The 15,229-nt window shown below is 39.5% G+C and overlaps 1 protein-coding gene across 1 annotated transcript in view; it reads right to left on the bottom strand.

Annotated features, from left to right (window-relative positions):
• Nucleotides 1-1,320: 1,320 nt before the first annotated feature.
• The window catches only part of LOC109918984 (collagen alpha-2(V) chain-like), a 245,325-nt gene continuing 231,416 nt past the window's right edge, over nucleotides 1,321-15,229 (bottom strand). Inside the window, exons 51-54 of the mRNA XM_048598785.1 lie at nucleotides 13,847-14,129; nucleotides 10,033-10,223; nucleotides 6,603-6,845; nucleotides 1,321-3,773 (exon numbers count right to left, since the gene is read on the bottom strand). Coding sequence (XP_048454742.1) covers nucleotides 3,627-3,773; nucleotides 6,603-6,845; nucleotides 10,033-10,223; nucleotides 13,847-14,129 — 864 coding nt within the window. The 3' untranslated portion in view covers nucleotides 1,321-3,626. The remainder of the gene's footprint in view (nucleotides 3,774-6,602; nucleotides 6,846-10,032; nucleotides 10,224-13,846; nucleotides 14,130-15,229) is intronic.

The raw sequence follows: 15,229 nt of genomic DNA, 5'->3' as shown, positions 1-15,229 counted from the left end.
AGGCCCGAAACGTCAGCCTTCCTGCTCCTCCGATGCTGCTTGGCCTGCTGTGTTCATCCAGCTCTACACCTTGTTATCTCACTATATATGTGTGATTGGCGTCACAAATAGACCACACCTGTAAAGAACAAGGGGTTTCCCTTCCTCAAGGATATTAATAAAACAATTAGAAAATGACAACAATCCAAGTCATGGTTGCTCTTCTCTAAAGGGAACACAAATTGCCAAACTGCAACGGTTGGCACCTCCTCTGTATTACTGATACAAACTGCTGGATTACAAGTTCAGTAAACAATATGAAATGTATAATAATTCTTACATAAGCCAGTTCATCAGCATATAAGCTGTCTGGCAAGTATGAGGATATAATGTAAAAGAAAATGGCACAAATAGAAAATTGAAAGAAAGTACTCTGACTATTTGTCTACATGATGAAGGACTGTTGAACTGCTTGCGTCTCTGACTCCCAAAAGGAAAAGCTTCATGCAGTCGATTACTCCTGAAAGTAAATTCGCCAAGATTTGTCAAGACTTGAATTGGGAAAAGCCCAATAAAAATTGGGCCTGTCTGCATGTCAGCCTTAGCAAATCTCTGAAAATGATAGTAATGGTAGCCAGCATCAGCATTAGAGCATGGATCTCAATGAGCAGCTTTCTCTGGTAAAGGGCTGCCACAAAGGCAGCAAAATTAACAGGGAGACAGCTGGGGACCCTATAGTAGTGAACCTAGCATTATTCGAATCATTTGGTTGGACTTCCACTCAGCCTGGCCAGAAGGGATGAATAGTAAGTAATGGGAGAGGGAAACAGCCAGGGTTCAGACCTCCAAAGTCAACAGAACCAAAAATCCAGGGTCCAACTGGGCTTGGGGAGAGGCCACGGAAGGCTGAAAGTTTGGGCTGTGATTGTAGCAGGAGGATAGGTAGTGAAGGTTTCCTCATCGGGCATGGGTCCGGTATCATTTCTCCTTCTGCCTATAGAGAGTGCTGAATTAAAGGAGATGTTCTTGTATTTACCTTCAGCAGTTGGTGCTTCAGGCCAAGGATCCACTGCCTAACGAACAAGAGCACAAAGCCATCCCAGACTTACAGTTAATTTCAAGCAGCAGAAACAAATATCTTGCCATGCTGTGACTTTTTTTATGTTTTAAGCCTTCTGCTTTTTTGTGCAGGCCACCACTGGACTGATAGGTGCCTGTAAAAATTTAAACCAGTCGGAAAGTGATCAGTGTGCTCAACCCTTCTTCCTGTCAATCTTCTCCTACCTGTTTAATGGCTAAGTCTCAGCTGGTATTAAAGGAATAAAATAGCAGGCAACTGGCTCCTCGTTTCATGTTATTTATGTACAGCACTACAAACAGGGAACAGAAACAGTAGTCACTATTGTTTACAAAACATCAATCACTGCATTTCAAAGGCAATCTTTGTTTGTGAAAAAATATCTGAGAGTTGTGATAAGACATTACATAAAGGTAAAGCTTCCTTCTTTACGGATTAGCATTCAGTTTTGTAGGGTGTTTCAAGTGCTAGAATGTTGGTCCAGTTAAACTGAAATTAACATTAAAACAAATAACCCATGTAATCCAGGTATCCTTAGTCAAAGTATATTACAGTTAACTCATTTTCTATAGAGTGTTTACTTCACAATAAAAGCTTAAACACTAAAAAATTGCTTAAACATTTAATTTTCCTATTCATTCTTTTTTACTGTTACATAAGAGCAGTTTCATTAAAACTCAGATAATTAAATAGGTCTTACAGCAAGTTAAAAACATAAAGAGGCTCTGTCCCCAAAGCATGGCAGGCAAAGTGCTATACAAGTCTCCAAGAGGAGTCATTTCTGTAGCTAACACATGGCTATAATAATTCTGAGTCATCTGGAAGTATAAATTCCCATTCCATTTCATTAATCTAGCACAAAAACCTTTTCAAATAACATGTTGCAGAAGCATTTGTGTTACAATATATCTTCAGATAGCATTGATCTGATTTAAGGCTATTTAAAAGCATGCCAAAGGGAAGACAAATGTTACCATAATTTAAAACAAATAGTATGAAAGAAGTGTTGAGAAATGCAAACAGTATTAATGAGGAAGTGCAACCTCACATAATAGCTCATCAGAAGTGTCTAGTGATCTGCATCGATCAATTCAACATGCAACCAAATACAGATGCTGCTGGCACTTTGCGTAGCAATTTGAAAGGCAAGGAACAAAAGAAACCAAGGACCTGAACTACTGAAACTTCGAAGAAATAATCATGTAAATAACATAACTGTGTTCACCGTATCAGTTATAACAAAGAAAATAGATTTGGTTGTTGAATATAATCTGTAGGAATTTAATATTATTGATGTAAATATAAACCTTTTATTATAAATATTTTATTTTCTCTTTGTTGGATGTTGAATGTTTTCACTGCATTTTTAAATAAATTTGAGACCTCTACACCTTCTAATAAAGATGTCTCATCAGATGGACTCATTATATAATATTGACTGTACCATTACAGCTCAAAAGCAGTGAAACAGGTCGGAGTTAAAGACACTTTGCGAATGTCATGTATCAAGCAGCTACCTATTTTATGAATTTACAATTATTAGTAGGGTTGGGGTCACGGTGGGTGGGGTAGGGGGGAAGTGATAGTGGGGAGATAGGGTGGGAGAATCAATTAATTCAACCAATAAATATTTCTGATTTCCTTGTAAAATGGTCCTTTTTATTGGAGAATTAAAGAACATTGTTGAAGAGATAGAAAGAGAAGCATTGCAAAATGGTTTTGCCTACATGCTTTAGTTTTCAAGACGTGCAGACATTACTACTACTAATTGAATTGAGAAGTAAGGAACACCATTCATATTCAAAATTGACATGACAGTAATATTAAAATGAATATCAACATGCCGTTAATGTGTGGGTCTGCTGCTACTTCATCAAAAGCTTGTAGGAAATGGGATCCTTATAACTAGCACCATAATTTCTTTCCTCTGTCTCCTGGTTCTGTAAACAAACACAGAAGGAAGCCTGGAAATATAGCACCTGGAGAACAAATGAATCAGACAAGCATCAATGAATCCTAACTTCTGACAGAGATGAGGTAGCTTAAACATGGGGATTTTTTTTTAAACTACATTTTTTATATGTGCGGTATGTAAGCTTGTTATTGGAGCATATTCTAATTAATAGATATAGAGACAGATTTCACACTCTCAGCAGGGGCATTTCTGGCAGGAAGTGTGGGTCAGAGAGCCTGGGGTACAAATGTGAAGCCCATTCTCTAGTCTCAGCTTCCTGTCGGTGCACTAATCAGCCCCAACAAATATCAGATGGAGCTTCCTCAGAAGTGAACATTTCTGAAGCTATATTTTTCTTTTAGGTTTTAGAGTGAAAATCTTTCTATTTCCATTCTTGTCACATAAGAGCCAATAGTTATTACTAAACTAAAAACTGTTCAGAATTTTCCACAGTTTTTAAATCACATCTTAATTTTACTAACTGGGTTCATAAGAACAATAAATAATTGTTGTGACGGGCTGGAAATCCTAAGTACTTGTATCTACAGTGCTGATTAGATCAGCCATTAATTCAAGAGTTCAGGAATGTCTTCAAAGTGTCCAAGTCTTTTTATTTTACAAGAAACAAACTGGGCCAATTTCAATGCCAAATTCCTGATTTGGATCACCAATATCCATAGGTGCAATATCCACAATTGGCAGACGTGCCGTGTTCTGTGTTCGATACTGAAAAACTGCCTTGCCCCAACTATCAGAATGTTCCTGCAGAGAAAACACACACAAGAATGAATGTACCTGAAATCTATTGGAATAAGTCTTGGCGCTGGCAGTACTAAATTACAGCAATGTTCAGTTCCATCAAAGGCTACACTGCTACATGGTATACATTCTTCACTTGTGTTATTTGGGCACTTGAAAAAGTTTTCACACCTGTCAAATATTACTTAGTTGAGATTTCAACTGCATCCCAATCATAAAAAAGACTAGTTATCATATAAATATAATTAATCATGTTCATGCAAAATAAAGACAGCATAGAGAAACAAGAGTTAAAGCTTCACGTCAATGAGAAATTTCTTCACGCAGACGGTGGTGAGCCTGGGCAATTTTCTGCCTCAGAATGTTTTGAAGGAGGAGCTGGATACAGTTCTTAGGGCTAAAGGGATCAGAAGATGTGGGGAGAAAGCAAGAATAGGATATTGAGTTGGATGGTCTGCCATCATCATAATGAATGGAAGTGCAGGCCTGAAGAGCCAAATAGCCTACTCCTGCTCTCTATATTTCTATGTATTGAAATCCTTAGTGAGACTCAAACCCATGACCTTCTGATAGAGATTAAAAGTGCTACCATTAAATCAACTGAAAGACAGTGGATCTACAATTTAGAAACATGTAAAATTTTAGCCAATAAAGTGTATATTAATAAAAGTTATGCATAGTTTATTGTCTAATTAGGTCTATTATACATTAGCAAACTTCTTTGCAAGCTCAGCTACTTTTTCAGCTGGTTGGAACAAAGCATAGCCAAGACATAAGGAACAAGGTCTTCAGTCAATGCCTCTGCATTGTGAATTAGCTGATCTCAAATGTAGAAGAAATCATAAACTGGGCCTCATCATCACTGGAGGGGAAAAGTGGATGACGTTCCTCCAACTAATTGTTAATCCAGGGTCACTTCTGGAGATTCATGTATGGTTAAGATTCTCCCTATTTCAAACAGTATGCAGACACTCACTGTTTAAGGTCACACATGAAGAATGGGCACTTTAGTTCAATATCATATGGTGATTGAGGTCCATGAAAGCACAACACCAAAGTTTTTTAATAGAGGAACATGGGAGGGATAAATGCCAGCAAAAAAAAAACCCAGCTGGAACTATATACAAATAAGATATATAGAGCTATATATCTCGAACATGATGTTTTAGTCTGTGTTCATCTAGTCTAGATTATCATTCAGTTTAACGTTTAACTCCGTTAGTGATTCCACTGAACTTTGATCGGAGTCAGCAAACAGGAAAATTTTCCACAATGACACCATAAGATGTAGGAGTGTCAGTAGGCCATTCAGCCCATTGAGTTTACTCTGCCATTCAATGAGATCATAGCTGATCTGACAATATTTAACTCCACGTTCCTGTTTTATCTCCATAACCCTTGGTATCCTTACTGACTAAAAACTGCCTAATGAAATGTCTCAGTAATATTTGATATAACAATCGCAGCCTCAGCAACAACACTTCTCTTAAGTATTTTGCAGCAGACGGTCATTGATATGATAGCCTAGAACTGTGGGGTTTTTGAGGGTGAAAGTTCAGCAATTACCTTCTACATTCTGGCCACGATTTCAGAATTTTGCAAAACGGCACATTTATACAGAAATCACTAAGTTCAGTTTTTAACTCACAGCTCCACCAGAGCCGTACACCCCTATTCCTGAGCCAGCAACCAGTGAAATCAACTGTTTTGGCAGACTGGCTTCATCGTTTCCCTTCTCGTATCTCAGTTAGAAATGTGCCCATAAAAAGATCATGAAAACAGAAAGTGTGGCAAGCACTCAGCAGATCTGGCAGCATTTTGTGGAAACGGAAACGGATGTAATGTTTCAGGCTTTTTGAGCAAATGAAAGAAGGTAAGCAGAGCGGAGGAACAAAAGGGAAGGTTTGGGTATGACGGGTAGAAGACAGGAGAGCTTAACTGATAAAAGATTTCATGGTACAAAGGCCAAAAGTATGGCTATACTACAGAAGCAAAAGTTTTTCCTTGAGTGGGAGTGAATGGTGGAAAAATGAACAGATAAAACTGAAAGCTGAGAAAACAAAGAGAAGAAGATTGAGACAGCACATGCAAATATAAGATGCAGAAGGGAGCTGGAATGAAGTCAGGAAACCCGGAACAAACATGATCTGCCAAGTTTAACAGCAGGACCTGAATAATACATTGTTTTCCCTCTGTTCTGTGGCCACAGCCAGCCAGCATGGGAGACTGACTGGCTGCCATGCTGCTAGCCCTATGGCACCAGGCAATATCCGCAGAGTGGAGAGAAAACTGGTCTAGATAGTGGGGCGTGGTGCCAGCAGTATGCATACTGAGCAGGGTAGACGGCGACTGGAATCTGGGGAATATGAGACCAGAATCCAGGATGTGAGAGAGATCCGAAACCAAGTTGATCCAAAGCTGACGTGGGATTAGGCGCATGGGATAGAGGTTGCAGTCTGGAAATATGGAAGCTGGGCAGGGTTTGATGATGGTCAGTTCAAAAGCTGGGTGCTTGTGGTCGGGTAAAGTGAGAAGATAGGCCTCGGGGGTGAATTCCGAAGCTTCATGAGAGGTCAGAAGGAGGTTTTAAGGGCTGTGGGAGGAGACATGTCTGAATGGGGGTTAGTGGAGTTGGAGTGGGGAGGTCAAGTTTTTAACACTTTAACCTCCCACCTGATCAAAATCCACTGTTTTGGGAGCCAAAATTCCTCTATAAAGATGCAATAACATATTGTTACTGTTATTTTTGGCAGGGCAACACAAAGAGTTCAGGAGAAAGTTCGTTTGAAGTACACTTCTTGTAACTGAGATATTTCAATTCTTAATACTTACGGTGCATCCATCTTCCAGGACAGTATATTTAAATCGGTTACTTCCCTCGGCTTTGATCTCAATGTCATTGGCACTCTTAAGAATCAAGGCTTTCTTAAGATTGCCGGTCTGGTCATCCATGTAAGCAATGCTGTTCTTACAATGATAGGTAATATTTTGTGAAGCTTCCTTTGACAGAAGACGAAGGAATGTTGTCTGGATCATGACAGTATTCGGGGACTGTTGCTTGTCACCATAACTGAACTGTAAGGAAAAATGATTTTCCAGAATTGAATCAATGATGTTTTGCAACATAAAAAGGATCTATCAAACATGAGAAGCATACACTTTTGTTCAAGAAGGTGTAGGCAATGTGGAACAGAGAGCTGTTATAATTGAGAATAGAAAACTTTGTTTCAATTGAATACAGTCAGTCAATCTGAGAGATAGCATTTAGGTAAATCTAGCTGAGAGTTAGTCAAATTCACAGTGTTTGGACAACGATGATTGTGAATAACTACATTTAATTAGAATTGGCACCATCAGATCATAACTCTAATTAGGTAGTGATCATTGAAATGGAATTTAATCTTAAGATATATTATAATTAAGAAAAAAAAATCACACGATTTTATCTCATCTTGTAGTGTTGCTTTTCTATCAATAGAGTGATGCTGTAAATCTTACATAGTTCAACATCACCCTCTGCTGCATCTCAGGTGTCACTGCTGACTATTGTTTTCTGAATAATTTATTCTGTACAACAGAGGATTCGTTCCAAATATTCTCCAAACACATATTTTTAAATAAAATATTATTCTCAGTTCAACCATACAAAAGATTTAGTTTCAGCAATGAATCTGAAATCACACCGAGATTCCATGAGGAAAAAAACTTCAGTCAAAAAATTTGGAGCTGGAAAAGCACAGCAGGACAAACAGCATCCAAGGAAAAGGAAAGTCAATGTTTCAGGTTGAAACCCTTCTTCAGGACAGCAAACGTCACATGTTTATCTGCATTTTCTCTCACTAACAGATACATCATCTTAATTTTTGCAGGGTAGAATAGCACAGTGGGCTATGATCTGTGCTAGAAATTCAGAAATCTGGACTGACTGATTCTGGGATACAAGTTTAAAACTAATTACCTCAGCACCTGGGACATGTAAGTGCATGTAATTGAAATATAGCTTGAATTATCAGTAATGGTGACCATGACGTTACTGCTTCTCGTAAGAACGTTCTCATTCACAAATATCCAACAGGGAAATAAACCCTCTCTCCTTGCCCAGTCTGGCCACATAATGTGGCACAGATACCTTTAGATGTGCACTTGCAATGCCAAGGCATAAAAGGCTATGGGTCAAGTGGTGGAAATGAGATTAGATTAGTTAAGTGGTTGTTTTTGATTGGCACGGACATTGATGGGCTAAAGGGCTTTTTTTCTGTTCCGAGAATCTCTTAAACTCTGGGATACCCCAGAAATATGGTTGAATGTTATGAAATGGCTGAGCAAACTGTATTAACCAAGGATGATTCACCAGAATCTTCTCAAGAGAAAACTGCAATGGGCATGGCTTTATTATGATGTTCACATTCTGTGAATGAATTCAAAAAATGGATTCACGTGGTTGCAACGAGTTAGGACTTTCTGGCAGCCTGTTAAATGTTTGTCTGTGAATGTCCTATGTCTTCTACTCTTGCAGGTATTTTAAAAAGCAACAGGTTAAAACTAAAAAAAAACTCAACCTTCATAATTACTGAATAAAGTGATTTATTTGTTAAATTCTGATGAATTTAAATGCTGCTTGCTTGCTGATCAAAGGAACTTCTGTAGACTTTCACAAAACAACACTATTTTGCTCCTCAATCAATGTAGGTTACATTCTGCAACTCATTTGCATGGAATAATGTAAAATTAAGCAAAAAATACTGAAGTAATAAGTAAGATTCTTGAAATATGTTTCTGCAAAATGATAAAGCTGATAGAACATCAAAAGCCTCACTGGTGAAAATGTTCCGTTATGAATGTAGAAGAAACAACTCACAATGATCACTTGTATTTTATTCTGGAACTTGCTTTCAATTAAAGAATCATAGTTTGGGTAAATGCAAGTTTTTTTTTACTTTAATTGTCTTTATTTTTGGATTGTGGGTCAGAATGGTAAAAGGATACTGCCTTATGCCAAGGAAACTATGAAACTGGATGATGCAGTTTTAAAATAAGTTACTGGAACGCATTGTGAGCTATAGTTACACTGTTGCCTTGTTCAAGCTTGGGGGTGGGGTTGGTGGTTGGGGTAGGGGTCTGGGGTAGCTCCAGGATTCATCACCGCCATGAGTCTGTGTTTGGCTCAGTTTTGCCCAGAGATAGAGACACAGTCTGATGATTTTTTTTTTCACTCAGGCCTGTTATGTATGTCAGGAGTGCTCGGCATGACAATAGCTCTCTGATTCACTCCTGGGCAGGTGGCCAGCCAGTGTGTGAATAATAAAAGGCACAAAGTCTCTGAATGTTTGAAAGACACCATACTGTCTCTTCTAGGAGAGAAGTAAACAAAAATTAGAAGGTAGTTAGCTGTTCTTACTCTTCACTCTAAGATGCTGCCTCTAGCCAGTGACTGAGAGACTAAACAAGTTGTGTACCAACCACCCTGTGTCTTCAGTAAAGAACTGAAAGGACTTGGAACCAAGAAGATCAGAGATTAGAAGGACTTGGAAGAAGCAAAAGGATACCTCATTGAACCCTGTGGTTTAGTGCTATTAACTGTGTTCCATAATGTTTTCCCTACATGCATAACATCTAAGATTTTTGTTTGCCTGTGTCTGTCTGCATTTTTGTGAAGATGTTTACAAAGGTGTAGCATTTACGTTAGATAATGATTCGTTGATAGTTTACCTATGGTTGGAATTGGTTTATTTATAATAAATAGTAATTTCTTGTTAAGTGCACAAATCTGGTCAGTATTATCAGTTAACCTGAGTTCATTAGATGGGAAAATTGGACACTTGGATTAAATCCTTAATTTGCGTGAAGTGGGAGCTGAGTATCAGTCCATTTTCTAAGGTGGTCATGCCACTTGCATTAGCCTGACGTCTCAAAGGCCTCTGAAAAATTGCAAATCACACATTCTGCAACGTTCAGCTTCACTTGTTACATTCATCTGCTGTTAGGTATTCTTACTATACGACTGCTGGTTTTTCTTGTTTATGAATCAAGTGATTTTTATTGTTGTTGCTGTTCAGAATGTGAAGGTGCATCCACCTTCAATGTACCAGTGTCTTTCAACCAGGAACCAGGATCATTTCATTTAGAGCCAAGGATTCTTTTTTACTTCGAAAACCTTTCCTGACCTCAGCTACAAATGAAAAGAGCTGGAAACTATGTTTGCTGTTCAATGAAAAACTTATAATCTCGTATTTGCAAATATTGAGCAGTGTCATTTACTCACCTGTGTTCCACCATTAATGGACTCACCAAACCATAAGTATCCATTACTATCACCATTCTTTTTGCTCCACCAGGTTTTGCGTGGTATTTCAGATGGGTCAGCAAGAATACAGGTCTCACCAGTGTCCATATTGCAGTATATTTTAATTGCATCCTCAACACAGCCCTGGTTAGGATCAATCCAATACTCCCCTGTAAAATGCATTCACATTCAAGAATTCAAGTATTTATAGGCAGTCACTATTATTTTAACATGTCTGTTAACATTTTCCTGTTCTCAAATGTGTGCATATATCCCATTAAAAAACTTGGAAGGTCTGTTGACCCAAAAGATTTACTCATCCGAGCAGTCTATGTTTAATTGCCTGACCACAGTCTTCGCAAATCTTATTTAATTTTCTGAAGGATGGCAGACAAAATTCCCATGAAGAAAATCTGAAAGCTAATCTGAGCAGAGCTTTGCATGGAGTAAGAGGATTTCAGTTTAAGCTAATTGTCCTACAGCTAGCGATTCACCTCCTGACTGTTCAATATCTGTTCAGCATCTACAAGACACAAGTCAGGAATGTGATGGAATACTTGCAACTTGTCTGAACGAGTGTAGCTCCAACATACTGAAGACCATCACCTTAAACATTTACTTGTTCCACCATCTGCACAATTACAGCACTGCATACTGCTTGCAAGATGCAATGAGGCAAATTGCCAAGCCTGCTTCAACAGCACCTTTCCAAACCATGATATCATCAACGTCAAAGGACATGGAAAACAGCACCACCTACAAGTTCCCTTCTAAGTCACACATCATTTTGACCTGGAACTATATCACCGTTTCACCAATATCATTGGGTCAAAATCCTGCAACTCCCAGAAACAGCTCTGTGGGTCTAGCTGCACCACATGGACTGTAATGGTACAGGAAAGTAGCTCAACACAACCTTCTTAATGCAACTAGGGCTGGACAATAAGTGCTGGCTTTTTCCGTGGCATTCACGTCCAATGAAACAGTTAAAAAAAAACAATTTTGATCTGACATTTCTGTACTCCCAGCAGGTCTGAAAATTTTGAAGTTCAGCATTCGTTATCTACAACGATACCTACTTTTATTTTCAGAATGTAGGCCTGAGCTGAGAAAATCAGCTAGTAAATAATTCTTTAATAACTTTAAATCATCTGATTGAGCACTTGCATGTTTCTGAATGTCAGTATTTGTACCTTGTCATTAAATCTCATTTTAATAAAATAAGATGTTTTGTATAAAACTTTATTTTCAAGGGACTAATATTTATGCTACATTAATTCCATCCATTCTATTGATGTGATACATAGTCTGTGGGTGTGGACAGAATGGTCTATTCTCGATTTTGGAGGTTGCAGATGTATCTGGAACAGTTACCCAAGTTTCTAGTCATTATGTCTGACCAATTGTCATTGTACTTATTGTTATCATGCAATAGTCCTTCTTGTTATCTAAGATCAGGGCCTCTTTAGTATATAGTCTAAGGTGGTGTATCCTCTACCACTAATCACTGGATAGGCCAAAACAAAGCAAATATGAAGAGGATTTGTGGAAGCAAACTACCTCAAGCAAATACCACAAGCCAACAGGAGCAACCATCTGGGAAAAATACTACGGAACACATCTAAGAAAGCAATGTGCTACTGAACTTGCTAACCTGCAATGCTGTTCTAAAGGATACTCCCCTGGCTTCCTTCATAAGAACTAATTGCACAAAAACATGGGCAGTTGCAGTACGTGTCCCGTGGGTGGACTGCGATGCCCTTGGTGGGGGAGTTCCCGGATTTTGAACCAGTGACACTGAAGGAAGAGCCAATGTATTTCCAGGTCTGGACAACAAGTGGCTCAAGGTGAGGGGGGGTAGGGGGTGGTCCTTGCGGGGGGTGGTGTCCCATGTGTCTGCTGCCCTTGTCCTTCTGGATGGTGGAGGGGGTGGGTGCAGACAGTCTTGTCTTGGGGACCTCGATAGATTTCTGTGTAGGTGGTGCACACTACTGCGGCTGGGTGTCAGTGGTGGTGGAGGTGGATGTTTGTGGATGTGGTACCATTCAAATGGGCTGCTTTGTCCTGGGTGGTGTCAAGCTACTCAAGTGTTGTCAGAGCTGGCCCCATCCAGGGCCAACAGGGAGTGTTCCATCATGTTCCTGGTGTATACCTTATCACCAGTGCAGGCTTTGGGGAGTCAGGAGGTGAGTGACTCACTGCAGAATTCCCAGCCTCTGACCTGCTCTTGAAGCCACAATATTTATAAGAACTGGTCCAGTTCAGTTCTTAGTCAATAGTAACCCCCCAAGATGTTGATAGTGGAAGATTCATCGCCCATTCTGGAGGGAGGAATTTCAATAACAACTGACCCCACAAGTTGTTGCCAGGTTTGGAGGTTTTGAGCTATATGGAGAAGCTGAATAAGCTGAATTCTTTTTCCCTGGACATTGTAGGCTGAGGGGTTTATAAAGTCATGAGGGGCACGGATAGGTTGAATAGTCAAGGTCTTTTCCTCAGGGTAGGGGCATCCAAAATTACAGGGCATAGGTTTAAGGTGAGAGGGGAAAGATTTAAAAGGGACCTAAGGGTCAATGTTTTCACACAGAGGGTGGTCCATGTATGGAATGATCTCCCAGAGGAAGTGGTGGAGGCTGGTACAATTACAACATTGAAGAGGCATCTGGATGGGTGTATGAATAGGAAGAATATGAGCCAGATGCTGGCAAATGTGACTAGATCAGTTTAGGATATCTGGTCGGCATGGACGAGTTGGACCGAACTGTCTGTTTCTGTGCTGTGTAACTCTATGACTCTAATAAGCTCCTCATCAGAATGACTGATTTCTCCAAAAAAATTCTTCAAAAGTTTTGCTGGCGTTTTGAATGGCTCATATTCTGTGATATACTTACTGTATACACACGTCCCATGTACATATGACTGGCAGTGTAATGCATTAGAAAAGCAACCCAATCCAGAAGTACCTTCAGAATGGCTTGGTATTTTTATCCTTTGCAGGGTGTCAGCTTGTGATGGAATGGACTCAAGGGGCTGAATGACTTACTCTTGTTGTCTGTGAAGTGGCACCATTGACTTTCGCCCTATCACATTTGTGAAGAATGGACAAGTAACAACTGGAAACAAGCAGATAAACTATCCATTTGAAACACAATCATTGTGCACAATTTCTAATATTATTATGAAGATAGATAAAGCACCCACCTAAAGGAGGTGGAGGCTCATGAATTTCTACAAGTAGAGTCTAATTACATCACTCGGACCCCCAAAATATTTTAACTGGGGCCTGAGTGCATATCTGGCTTTACCACCAAGCCGAGCAAGGTATTTAGAAAGGAGTCAACTTTCAGCTCAGTACAAGTCTCTTCTTTTTGGAAGTAGGAAAAGGAGGACTCCATATTTGAGGCTTCCACAAAAAGCTGCATTCTCCCTTTCCTCGGAGTTCCCCTTCCTTCCCGACAGATGGCCCAAAGAGCCCCTACCTGCTACCATTGCAATCTGGTGAGCAGCCAACAGTTAATTCCGCATTGATTTTCTTTTCCAGCGTTCCCGTGCAGAAAGTGGATTTACGCCAGCTCCATGGATTAGAACATCCCAGATGTGAATCCCAGACCAGTAAGGACATTTTTCTCTTGCCCAGCTCTCCCATCCCATCTTTTGGGATTAAAGGTCATCTCAATTGTGTGGAAGCAAACATTGCATTGTTTCGCCATTCTTTGAACAAGACAGGTTCAACGCTTCAGAAAGAAATATCTGAATTGCTATAGGAAAGAATGATTGTTATCCAAATACATACCACTTTTTTTTTCTGGGTGACAGAATAAAAGATCCTGGCATGTTCGAGCTGGGTTCTTTCTAGAACCATCTGGACTGCGCATGGTTTCTAACTGGCTACTGAGGGACTTCAAGGTAGCATCCACTCCTGAATCCTTTGGCATGCTATCAGAGGTCTCATCCGCATTGAGTATATCCAATGAATCTGGTTCTAGCTCATAATGGCCTAAAATATCCTCATAGGCAGCTGTAGGAGGACCTGGAGGACCTGCAGGACCAGGTTGGCCTTCGTCGCCAGGAGGACCCTGCAAATGGGAAATCAAAGATGCATTTATGAGCTATTAATTAATGTGTACTTAGTTTACTGTTATAAAGCAGAGGTTAACCCCACCCCCTCTGGGAACTAAAAAAAAAACACCCAAAGAGGAGCACGTCACCCTATAATCTGTAAAAGGAGTGTGAAAAGTGGTGTAACCTGCCTTTCAGTAACTTCTAGTGGTTAAATAAAATGAACCCCTGACACTCACTTTACAGTCAACTAGTAACAATTTATTTATCTAACTCTAGAACAAATTAACTAAACAATCAATAAACTGAATAAATCCCTTCTAACTACTAACTATTCACGAATAAAACAAGATGTTAATGGTATGCTGTTCCAATGAATACAAGTTCCACTTATAGTAAATAAAAAAAACATAGAATTTACTCTCTCAAAATTACAGCCAGGTTACATATCTTCTGGAATGTTCTGTGCCTTGTCCTTTGAATGTGCTGTCAGGAATGCCTTCTCCATCAATCCTTCTATCAGCAATACTAACTAGTTGCGCTGTAGATACCTTTGATTTTGATGGTGCTTCCTCAAAAACTTAGAGAAGTCTGTGAGAGCCAACGATTCTCTCGAGAGCTGAGAGCTATTAACTCTGGCAGATGGCAGTTCGCTCTCCCGTCTTTGTCCAACTGCTCTCTTCTTTTATACCCTTGATGGCATATCAATTTCTTACAATAGGATTGGTCCTATGTTGTCAAAACCATCAGATTTAAATTTAATTGGTTTTTGGTATCTAAATACCTGGTTCAAATTGTTTGGCTAAATTCAAAACTTGTTGTCTTCATAACAAAACAAAACTGTTGCTTGGTCTGCTAACTGTATGCCTTTTGATACAAATGTTTCAATTCGGGTGCTCTCTATGTACTTTCAAACTTTCAAGCTGCTAACAGACATTTTGTTTAAATCTCTAAGCATAGAGAAAGCACAATCTTTTAAAGGGACCATGCACTGCCTTCCCCCCAGCATTTCACAAACACCATTATATTGCAAACACCAAATTTTCACATCCTGCCTCCCAATCCACAAATACTCTGCCCAACTTCACAACACTACACAGATCACTATTAACTTCAA

This window comes from Rhincodon typus, chromosome 7, assembly GCF_021869965.1.
Source record: "Rhincodon typus isolate 14 chromosome 7, sRhiTyp1.1, whole genome shotgun sequence".
Lineage (NCBI taxonomy): Eukaryota > Metazoa > Chordata > Chondrichthyes > Orectolobiformes > Rhincodontidae > Rhincodon > Rhincodon typus.
Note: the sequence above shows the minus strand (reverse complement) of the source record. Positions and strands in the feature narration are given on the sequence as shown.